Source organism: Acomys russatus, chromosome 7 (assembly GCF_903995435.1).
Source record: "Acomys russatus chromosome 7, mAcoRus1.1, whole genome shotgun sequence".
Lineage (NCBI taxonomy): Eukaryota > Metazoa > Chordata > Mammalia > Rodentia > Muridae > Acomys > Acomys russatus.
In genome coordinates, this window is record NC_067143.1 from 67692544 (window position 1) to 67704654 (window position 12111).

General features: G+C 48.5%; 1 protein-coding gene across 4 annotated transcripts; it reads right to left on the minus strand.

Annotated features, from left to right (window-relative positions):
- Positions 1-449: 449 nt before the first annotated feature.
- Positions 450-6670, minus strand: Rps15a (ribosomal protein S15a). Of its 4 annotated transcripts, none has more exons than XM_051149276.1 (5): positions 6568-6670; positions 5535-5672; positions 5198-5292; positions 2070-2155; positions 450-800 (listed from the first exon to the last, which is right to left on the minus strand). In XM_051149276.1, exons 2-5 carry the CDS (start codon positions 5665-5667, stop codon positions 707-709), a joined length of 408 nt encoding a protein of 135 aa, XP_051005233.1. In that variant the 5' UTR covers positions 5668-5672; positions 6568-6670; the 3' UTR covers positions 450-706. The 4 variants fall into 4 exon arrangements, with proteins under 4 accessions (XP_051005233.1, XP_051005232.1, XP_051005234.1 ...); XM_051149275.1 differs by having other exon boundaries at positions 6497-6588; XM_051149277.1 differs by lacking the exon at positions 6568-6670 and having other exon boundaries at positions 5198-5277; positions 5535-5800.
- Positions 6671-12111: the final 5441 nt, after the last annotated feature.

Below are 12111 nucleotides of genomic sequence, written 5' to 3' on the forward strand. Positions count from 1 at the left end.
CTTCTGAGAAGAGTTTTGTCCTAACAGTCCCCACCTGAAGGTGTCTGCTCAGACACTAACCACTGACTCAAGTGAAACCAGAGCCAAACCATCCTTTGATATATTTTCCACAGAAACACTTGGCCAAGAGTGGTGGCACTTGCGTTTAAATCTGGGAGGCAAAGGCAAATGTATCCCATGGATTTACCTGGGAAGCAAACTCAAGTCCCCAGCCTACCACACCAAGCCTTCTCAAACCCAGGATATGCTAGCTAGGTGAGCAACACCCTTGGTTTTGACCTTTCAGAGTTAACTGTGTGATACTAACCCTGAGAGAGACAGCACGAGCCTGCCAAGTCCTGTGCTTCTCATTAGTGAATAAGCCAGGTCAAGTCCTCACTGGACTCTCAAAGGGCTACAATGTCCTTAAACACTTTATGCAGAAGTTACCAGCGAGAGGATGCCAACACAGGGCCTCCTTACAGCCACACACAGAAGACACTGGTCATGTTTTCAATATTTATGCCAACCCTCAGCTAAGCACCACCGGACACCAACACAGACGTAACCATCCTGAGCTGGACACAGCACAGCAGCCAAGTGATGGTGTGGTCACAGGACTGTCTTAGCTTCAGTCAGCACAACCAGCCACTGTGCTGGATGCAAAGGTTCAAAAGGACTCAGCCCAGCACAGTCCACGGAGGCTTTTTATTTATGTGTTACATCTCTAGAAAAAGAATCCCAGTATTTTCCCTCCTGTGTGTTTTCGTCTTGCTTCTTCATGGTCCATGATGCCGGCTGAGGTTGTCAGTACAATGAAGCTATGGAGGAAAAAAACTGCTGGTGAGTGTAACTATTCCAACCACACTACACTCTGCTCACAACCACCCTTAGCAATGTTCAGCATGCCTTCGTGCCAGACAGCAGGGACTGGTAACTGCCCAGGCAAGCTGGCGACTAGCCAGGGGTCACTGTATGAGAAGGAACCCTGGCCTGGCGTGATGGTGCATGCCTTTAATCCCAGCACTCTGGAGGCATAGGCCAGTCTGGTCTACAGAGTTCCACGACAGCCAAGGCTGTTACATAGAGAAACTGTCTTGATCCCGTCCCCCCAAAAAAGAATGAATTCTGAAACAAAAGACGAAAATCTACAGACTCTAGCTACACACTCTGCCCTGTCCCCAATAATACTGGAACAGCTAGCTTAAAAAACAAAAATGAAGGCTAGAGGTGGCTCAGCAGGTAGGAGCACTGTCTGTTCTTCCAGAGGTCCTGAGTTCAGTTCCCAGCAACCACATAGTAGCTCACAACCATTTATACTGGGATCTGATGCATTCTTCTAGCATGCAGTTAAAAAAAAAAAAGATGACTCAGTGGTTAAGAGCACTGCCTGTGCGGGTGTGGTGGCAAACATCTTTAATCCCAGCGCTCAAGACACAGAGGCTGGCAGATCACTGAGTTCAAGGCCAGCCTGGTGTACAAGAGTGCAGGACAGCCAAGGATACAAAGTGAAACCTTGTCTTGAGAAAAAACAAACAAACAAACAAACAAACAAGAGCACTGTCTATTCTTCCAAAGAATCTGGGTTCCATTCCCAGCACCCACATGGCAGTTCACAATTATCTGTAATGTAAATAGGATACACATACACACAAAATGAGACTGGGGCACAGGTCTTTAAATACCAATACTCTGGACTTATGAATAAGCACGTGATCTGAGTTCCGTATCAGTGAGAACTATCTCAAATAAGTACAAGGTATTTGGTGCCATGCCTGATGGATCTGAGGGTCATCCCTAGACCCACAAGGGTAAGGGAGCTTAAGTATTTACGTCAAGCTAGTTAGAAAGACAGCACTGCTACAAAACACAAAAGACTATTAATTCAAGCCTAGCCATATCTCAGATTTTCAAAGCATTAACCACCCAGCCCCCAAGACAGGGATTTTTTTGTGTAGGCTTGGCTGTCCTGGATTCTATTTGTAGACCAGACTGACCTTGAACTCAGATCTCCTCCCACCTCTGCCTCTCAAGTACGCCAACAACACCTGGCCCAAAGCATTAACTTTTAACTATACACCCCAACTCACCCAAACTGACGAGACGGGAGCAGATTGTTCTGCCATTTTTCTAGGTCCTTAAGTTGCACATCAAATCTAGGGCTGATCACGCCACACTGTAAAGGGAAACCAAAGTTTAAATCCTTTATACTTTACCAAAAAACAAAACAAAACAGCAACAAAAAAACAACGGCTTTCATAACTCAAAACCAATTGCATAGAATGTTAATATATTTAATACCTACTCTATGTAGGTTTTCTGTAAGTGCCAAACACACTGAACACTGTGGCAACATACACCTAGAACCCTAGTACTCAACAGGCTGAGGCAGGGCTACACAAAGTGACCCTGCCTCAACAACACACCACCATCGTTTATGTACACCGATACCCAAGCAAGACTACACATGCACACTCCTGCCGGCAAGAAAGAGCCCGGAGAACTGCCCCCAGAACAAACCATCTCATTTCGTATACAGCACTTCGACTAAACTTACTACTGAAATTTCAATTTTACAGTTCAAAAGGGCTGCAGCTCAGTAGCAGCTGGCCAAGCATACGCATGCATGTATACACACAAAAACCCACCTTTAAGTGAAGCAGAGTTGACCAACAATAAACCTATAAACTAAAAAACCTGCAGCACAGTATTATCTAAGTAACTATCACCTAGCCTGACCTAACCCTCCACATTCCCACCCCAGAGAAAGAAAGTAACAGCAGTTTTTGTTTTTTTCTGAGACAGGGTTTCTTTGTGTAGCGCCCTGGCTGTCAGTGAACTCACTTTGTGGAGCAGGGTGACCTCTAACTCAGAGATCCACCTGCCTCTGCCTCTAGAATTACAAGCATGTGCCACCATGCCTGGCGACAGCAGTGTTCTTACAAGTAGCCCACCTGTGCTGCAGAGTGACAACCATCCTCCAGAAAGAGCTCCACCTTAGTCACTGACTGCAAATCCTCAAACAGGAGCTATGCTCCAACAGCAACAAAATCAAGCAGGATGTAAAATAAATAGCCACAGAAAGGCTCTCACGGTTTATATTCAAGACCCCTGTGCTAGCTCTGAGAACCCAGAGTTGGGCTGGAGAGGTGGTTCTACAGTTGGGAGCATGGCTGCTCCTCCAAAGGTTCAATTCCTAGCACTCATATGGCAGCTCAACTGTTTTTAACACACACACCCCCCACACACACACAGGAAGGCAGAACACCAATGCACATAAAATAGAAAATAAATCATTTTCTAAAAAAAACCAGGGTGAGCCGGGTGGTGGAGGCGCACGCCTTTAATCCCAGCACTCGGGAGGCAGAGGCAGGTGGATCACTGTGAGTTCAAAGCCAGCCTGGTCTACAAAGTGAGTCCAGAACAGGCAAGGCCTCACAGAGAAACCATGTCTCGAAAAACTAAAGCCAAATCCCCAGAGTGCCAACACACAACAGCCAGGTAAAAACCGGCAGTCACACACCAAAATAGCCACCGAAGGTGGAACCTGGCAAAGGCCATCCCCAGCTCCAGGCCATTATCCCCTACAGTAAAGACTCACCCTGACCCTATGCTCCTACTAGCCTATCTGCTGGCTGTGATGGACTGTAGCCACAGGCCTATTCCAGCTGTCAAACTGTCTCCAGGGCCCAAGCAGGGTAAACCTTCTTTCTTGAGGGCAATGGGCATTTTGTTCTCTCCTATGAGCTGGGCAAGGGAAGAGAATGACCCACACAATCGTCCAGTAAGCTCTCCCTCCTTCTACAAGCCAACTAACTGGCTAGAGACAGGAGCAAGACTTGAGTTTCCTAAAAGCAAAGAGGGGGAACCCAGCAGCTGGGCCACACCTTTAATCCTGGCACTTTGGGAGGCAGAGGCAGGTGGATTGCTGTGGGTTCAAGGCCAGCCTGGTTTACAAAGGACAGGACAGCCAAGCCAAGGATACATAGAGGAACCCTGTCCTGAAAAAACAAAAACAAAAAAATGGGGGGGGGGGGGGGGGGGGACCGGGGATGGGCAGGACCAGATACTCTCCCACTTCAAAAGCATACCTGGAGTATGTTCTCACTGCAACTATAAACAAAACAAATGACTCAAAACTAGTCTTGAAAACTCTTTACCATCTTTAAAAGACCTTGAAGCAGTAGTGTGTAACTTGACTTGAAGTTCTAGATATTGAGAAGAAAGTTCGTGATCGCACCAACTCCACTCACATGTTTTAACCCAGGGGAACAGAGCAGTTTGTCAACCTTCCTGATGCTACAGCCAACCACAGTTATTTCATTGCTACCTCAGTTATGAGCAGTCAGTGTACGTATCTGTATGTCCAGTGCTTTTAGGCCCCTGTGAATGGGTCGCTCAGACAGGTTAGCCATGGACTAGAGGATCTCAAATCCCAGCCTCAGCCACACCGTCACTGAATTACTGACACTGCCCCAAAACACCCATCCATTAAACCTGGAAGTCAAAAGGACAGAAATTAAAGTGTTATGCTGATGACAACACTGACAGGCAGCCTAGATCTCAGACAGCTACAACCTACACTAACAAACTTAACAGTCACCAACCCTAGCGCTTAGCCAGTGTCCCCAAACACCTATTAAACCTGGAAGCCAAAAGGACAGAAATCAAGTAGTCTATTTGGGTGTGCTGATGATGAAGACAACACGGACAGGCAGCCTAGATCTCATACAACTACAACTTACACCAACACACTTAAGAGCCACCAACCCTGGCCCTTAGCCAGTTATTCAAGAAAATAATTCTACTAAAAAACAGCACACCACTGCACATGTGCATCGTGTACTTCTTAATGCAGCAACGGACAGAGGTAGGGATCTTGGAGCTAAAGGCCAATCTGTCTACATATTGAGACCCCACCTTGTAAATAAAACACATCCAGCACACCACCGTGCAACCTAAGTTCCAGCTACTGAGATCAGTAGTCAACAATCCGGAGTCCACTGCCAGTGCTACCAGGGTCTAGCTCTCTCACACAAAACTGACCAAAAAACGAGCAAGCAACCAAGATAACAGTTGAAGTGTGATGTTTAAAAAAGAAAAAGAGGCGATTATAGCCAATATCTTAAATTAGGGAGGCGGGGCAAGGGTGCCACCAACACTGACAGACAGCTGCCAGATGAGAATGAGGCTCTTTAAGGAGACAATGGAGTCTTACCTTGTTCAGCCTGCCTGTGAGGTTCACAACAATTTTCCCAGCTCTGTGGTCATCAATAATCTCAAATTCACCGATGTAGCCTGTAAGACAAGTGACTAGCATCAAGACATCAAGTTGAGACCTTAAATTAAACCCTTATGGCCTCAGCACAGTTTTTGTCTACTAGATTTCTCTCTCATCTGATTCTCTGGGTAAGAAAACGCCCACGCCCAGACACACACACACACACCACCTAACCACCAACCCAGCCACCCTTCCCCTGCCCCTCCCCAGGACTCCCAGCGCTGCAATCCCAAGGCCAGGCTGCCGGTCACAAACCCTAAGCACCAACACTCACCATGCTTCATCATCACGGTCAGGAAGCGGACGATGACTTTGGAGCACGGCCTGATGAGCACCTGCCGTTTGCCTCTCTTCTCGGCGTTATTGATGCTCTTGAGAGCATCTGCCAGGACGTTCATGCGCACCATGGTGACTGAGGGAAGAGGAAATCGGGGTTTGCTGGCATCAGCATCCTAGCCTGCCTCTGTAAAAGTTGCCTCCCTGGGCCCACTGCTAAGTTTCCCTAGGTCTAAGCAGCAATCCCAACACCCAGGAAAAACTCATCACGACGTACTGGCTGTTCTCTGCGCTCAGAATCTACTCCAGACACTCGTGCTCACATGACCCAGCACACAAACGGCGGGAGACGAAGTGACACAAGCCAAGAAACGTTACATAGAAGATAACCTTAGCAATGGCGGGGCTTGAGCTGTTACAGTTTCTCTGTCTCAAAGGAAAAAAAACAGGGAGGGGGGTTTGTGGAGGGAAACGGTGGGACGGACTTATCAGCCAGCCAAACCGGACGTGGATGGAAGGGCTGTCATTAGCAACTAAAGTGTGTAAAAGTCCTGGCATCGCCGGCGAAGATTCTCGGCCACGGGCAGCGTCCGCGCCTAACGCGACGTCAAAGTCAATTCGCTTTCAGGGACCCCCAACCCTAACCCCTCCCTGCCCGTCTCCCGCGGGCACAGGCACTGACTGGCAGGGCACGACGTAGAGGCCCGTGAGCGCGCAGCCAAGCCCGCTTCACCGGCCCCTAACTCAGCAGCGAGGGGCGGCGGGGCCGACTCCCCCGGTGCCAGGCCTGGCCACGGCCGCGCGGGGCCACGGAGCGCACGCAGACACGAGAGGGAGAGAAGCGGCAGGGCCCACGCCGGCCACCGTCCCCGCCCGGAGCCCTGCCCGCGGCGACCCCCGACTCCGGCGGACGAAGGCCGCGGCCCCGGAAGGGACCCACAAGCCCCCGAGGCTCCGAACCCGAGCCCGAGGCGGAGGGATGGCGCGGATGCCAGGCGGATGGCCACGGAGCTTCGCGGAGACTCACTCACCGGCGCGGAAAGATGGCGGAAAGAGGATGGGCGGGCCGGACGCACGGAGTTATGGGAAGCGGAAGTGCTATCGCGAGACTTCGATTCCTCCATCCCCGCCCCCTCTCGTTCCCCACCCCCTTCCCCCGCGCCACGTGTGAAACGAATTTCTTATAGGAAAATCAAATGCAGAGGCGGGACCTTCCTGGGAGAGGCGGTTGAGCGTGGTAGGGGTGGAGTTCCAGCTCTTTAGGTCTTGAGCTATATAGCTCTGGACGGTTCGGAACTCAAGGAAGTCCCCCGGCCTCAGACTCTGGGGTTCTTGGCATTAACACCATGCATGCTTTTTCCTGTTTTGTTTGAGACTTTGAAGCTCACTAGGTAGCCGCTGCGGCCGTCTTCTAACTCTGCCTGCCTCGGCCGCCTAGTGCTGGGGTTAAAGGCGTGCACCTGGCTTTTTTCGTTGTGGTTGGTTTGGTTTGGATTTGGGTTTTGGAGACTGGATCTAACCAGGAGTGGTCGGTGCTGTCCCCAGATTCATAATAATCCTTCCCCCCCCCCCCCCATTTAACAGCCGGTTTTAATCATGCAGTTGACACAGAAAAATAGCAAAATGTGGGGTTTTTTTTCCAGTGGCAAATTAATTTAGGTTTGAGTCTCCTCCCGTAGCTCTATTCTTTTCCTCCCCCCCCACCCCCCGTAAGAAGATCAGTGGAATTCATTTCTGCACTTTAGGGTAACATTTCTCCAGTCCTGGTGGAGTCTGTAGAAATCCCTCCAGGGTATTCCCAGCCATTACCGAGGGCACACAGTCCACCTCATTGGCCAGCAGCGGGAGCACGGGGACCCCAGCATTCTTCCCCGCACCATTCGGGTACCCCTGGTAATAACTTTCAATCGCCTCCGGAGTGTCATGTTCGGCATGTGTTGTTTTGTTTATGTTTCTGGTACTCCTGGGAGAAGATGCTCAGCAGAGTGGCCTGCGACTGACTGGGGAAACTGCTTCAGCTTTGGTTAGTATCATATTAGGCCCAAGCGGGGAAAATAATCACTCTTGAGCTCTTGCAGCCTTGGTGCCAGGGAGCAAGGGAAAGGCTGAGCGCAGCCCGTTCCGGGGTCCTCCTCCTCCTCCTCCGCTAGTCCCTCTACCCCTCGAATCATAGTAATATTTTCTTTTCTTTCTTTCTTTTTTTTTGGTTTTTTTGTTTTTTTTTGTTTTTCGAGACAAGGTCTGTGTAGCCCTGGATGTCCTGGACTTGCTTTGTAGACCAGGCTGGCCTTGAACTCACATCGATCCACCTGCCTCTGCTTCTGCCTGAGCCACCACAACCGGCTGAATCATAACAATCTTGAGCGACCCTCTCAAGTGGGGATCACTGCTGTGGTCTACGTTGTTTTCTCCTCCCCCACTCCAGACAGTCTTTGGTTATTTACCAGCTCTAACAGGCTGGCCTCGGATTACTGATCCTTCTGCCTCACTTGCCGGGGAACTGAGGTCTCCTACCATGGACTATTAAGCTTCAAGCAACAGAGGCTTAGTAAACTTTGTTCATTGCTGTACCCACAAGGCCTAGAGAAGCACCTGCCTCATAGTAGGCTTTCGATACACAGCTGAAGAATAAATGAATGGGCAAATTGGTTTCCCCATCTCTAAAATAGAGATGATACCACCAACACTTGGAGTTGCTCTGAGAATGAGAGACCACACAGATCCAGCAATGGCATTCAGTGTAGTGCGCGTTGCCTCCTCCGTGCTCCAGTCATCCCTTCTGAAGGGACTGGTGTTCGGCACAAGATACCCCAAGTTTTTTGTTTTGGTTTGGCTTTTTGAGACAGGGTCTCTCTGTGTAGCCTTGCCTGTCCCAGATTCACTTTGTAGACCAGGCTGGCCTTGAACTCACAGTGATCTGCCTTCCTCTGCCTGGGATTAAAGGTGTGTGCCACCACACCTGGCCCAGATACCCCAAGTTTTAATAAAAAATAAATAAATAGTAAGATGGCAGGCAACAGATATTAGGTGGAGAAGTTTATTAAATGAGCATAGGGAGAGAAGGGGAGAGGTGTATCCCAGAGAGAAACAGAGAGACAAAGAGATGGGGGGGGGGAGAGAAGGAGGTAAGAGACAGGTAGGTGGGTTTGTCCTTTTATATAGCCCTGGGTAGGGCCACACCCAAGTGCCAGGGAGGCTGTGACATCACAGGTAGGCAGCCTGGGGCAGAATCCTAACATCCCTCCCTCTTCCAATAATTACAAAAGTGAGGACGTTGGATTGTTTTTCACGTAAAGTAAGTTAAAGCATATAAACGTAGGTAAGGGGAAAAAGAGAGTGAAAAAGCAATATCAACAAAATGTCCAGATTATATAGTGACTGGGAAGGCAAAGCTCTGCCCTGAAAGTTCAGGGTGGAGGGCAGGCTATGTCAGCCACGTCCTGCAGCAGATAGGGACTGAGGAGTGCTGTGGAAGAGCAGCCAGTGCCCTGAACAGGTGAGCCATCTCTAGTCCCAACAGCTCTTACTTTCAAGGGTTTTCCACAGGAGAGACATGAGTGTACTCCTTCTCTGTATGCTGCAGTCCTCCGCCTTTATCTGACCTCTGAGTGCCTAGCATGTGCCAACTCTTGCACCAGGTACTGGGAGTCAAGCAGCAAAGCCAGCAGCTCCAGTCCTCAGGCACTCCCCAGTGCAGCCAGTTAGCTAATCAACAGACAGGTGGCAAGATGGAGTGCTGGGTTGAGGGATGTGGGTTACCTGGGCAGTTGCTACAGCTTTCCTAGAGGAATACTTCCATAAACTTAAATACTCAGAGCTGCGATGTCTCCATTTCACATGGGCCCAATGTCAAAACTTCAGGAATTCAAAGCAAAGCAGGGGTGGGGAGGGGTGGTCGTCAACTTGACCAAGATACTGGTAGGTTTCGTGGTGGGGAGTTGGCTACCTAGTCCCAGAGTCCTGCTGTGTGTCCCTGGTGTGCCACAGCATCTAGATGGCTCTACACTGGTGAGGACCTCCTAGATGAGGGGGTAATTGTGTAGAAATCGCTAAGAAACTCAGGATGGCTGGGCTGGAACAAAGAACCCTGTAGAAACTGACTCACTGGGACTGGAGAGATGGCTTAGAGGTTAAGAGCACTTCCAGAGGACCAGAGTTCAATTCTCAGCAACCACATGATGGCTCACAACCATCTAGAATGAGATCTGGTGCCCTCTTCTGGCCTGCAGGTGCACACTATGTGCATAATAAATAAATCTTAAAAAACAAACAAAACTGACTCATATTTGTGACTTGTTAAAGGCAAACTTGGCATTTAACTACACCTTTAAACCCTTTCAAAAGGTAGGCAGCGTGAAGTGACACAGGATTGTAATCCTACCACTTGAGAGGTGAAGGCATGAAGATCAAGAGTCCAAAGCCAGGCTGAGCTTTACACGAAGCGGTCTAAACCCACCAAAACTCCCACATCCTACAGGGTACGGGAAACCGCCAGGACTCATTCTTTCCTTCTTGGCCCAGCGATTCCGAATGTCTCTGTGTGAGCCTTAGAATAATAGAACCTCAGGAGGGCACTAAGAGCAGTCTTAAAAAGGGCCTTGGCTATGGCCAGAGATAGCAGAGGATGGGATGGCTATGGTTTCAGGCCATATACGACTGACCTGAACAATTACCAACAGGTGCATGGTTAAGGGCCAGTGTTTTTTTTTTTTTTTAGGATTTTACATCTCCTGAACAAAGTCTTCCCACATAGCCACGGCTGGGCTTAAGACATTACAAGCCAACAATTTCAAAGCATCAGATAACCACAATATTTGTGATGACCTTGGCTTGAACCTTCAGATAAGGATCCATATATGCTTAAAGGAATTCTGTTCCTGATGAGATCCCAACTTGAAGTCTAATTTTATTTTTAAATTCTTTGGTTTTTTTTTTTTTTTTTTTTTTTCCAGACAGGGTTTCTGTGTGTATCCCTGGCTGTCCTGGACTCGCTTTGTAGACCAGGCTGGCCTCGAACTCACAGTGATCCACCTGCCTCTACCTCCCAAGTGCTGGGATTAAAGGCGTGGGCCACCAAGCCCAGCTTGAAGCCTAATTTTTGAAAGGCAGACAAAAGTCACCTATTCATCATTACCAACCACCTGTGTTGGGAGAAGCGCATGCTCTTGAGTCTCTACTGTCCTCTGCTGGTCCCTCCTCTCATATATTGGGGTACCCTTCTCTTCAGTGCTTCCCTTTGCAACTAGCATGATGCCTAAGTGTTTCATAAAGAGCACTTTAGAGTGCTGTAATGAGAAGTAGGCGGTCAATAATCAGACCATAAACCTGAACAGTTAACAAAGAAAGGGAGACAAAGAGGTTCCAAGTTTTTTTAATTTTTCCCCTTTTACACAAAAACAAAGTAGAAGAAATAATTAAAACTGCCAAAGTAGTTAATTGGTAGAACATGTATTATTCACACACAGAAAGACATTTCCAGGTAGAAAGGCAGGCTTATTTACAAGAAAACATGTAAAATTAAGGTGGATGCCAATGAACCATCAAACAAACAAACACATGCTACTACAACAGGAGCCACCGCTGACAGTGCTGAGGACAGAGGCAGATACACAAGACTCAGCTTCACAGCATCAGTGCAATGGACCCACAGACTATGTGACAGCTAGTCCATGGGATGAGGACTTGTTCCCATGCCTGTTCCGGCCCTCACGAGGCTCAGTCCTGCAGAGTTCAACTGCTCTAGTCTACCTACCAGAGGGCACGTGATCACAGTAAGCTTCCAGAGCTGCAACTGCTACACACCAGCCACTATCAGCAGCCCGTTTCCAGCTGCAGCCCTGCAATTTTCTGAGAATTGTCAAGGGAAAAGTCAAAACACCAGTGTAGACACTGTCTCCCAAGTGCAAACCTAGAGTGACTGAAATGCAGCCAGTACTACAAAAACAGAAAGAGAATTTCCAGGCTTGTTTTTAAAGGCTTTTTTCCTGGTCTTAACACTTAATAGATGATCTAGTTTTCTACTGAGTGAACAAAGGAGACTTTTATCCCTGGCTGGCTTTGGAGTAAAGTCACAAACGTTTAAGTCAGCTGAAAATCTGGAACAAAGACAGTGCTAAAACTCCCAGATACAAGCTTCTGGAAGCTTGTCGTTCAAAAGCTGTTAAGGATTAACCTGAAGCAGTGCAAAGGGCACGAGAGGTCAGTCTAAGCCTGGCAGACTCCTCATGTGAACGCCGGGCACAGCTTCCTGAAACTGCGATGCTTCATATGAGAGAGGAATGCACACTAGGGTGTGGGATTGGTCTTGTCCTATTCCATGGGTATTCTCCCACAGTGGAAGATCTGGAATGAATCTTAAGTGGTCCCTTCATCAGCAGTGGTAATCTCTGACCTCACCGAGACAGTTTGTTAAGCAGACAGTAGAACCAGCTGCCTGTAGCCACAGACTACAGCCTTGAATACAGCTAAGCAAACATCAACAACTGTCCAAAGTCACAGCTCACTGTACAAAACAGTAACATTCACTACTATAGTATTTTAAAGGAAGCTGTCAAACATAAAAATTCAATAAAACA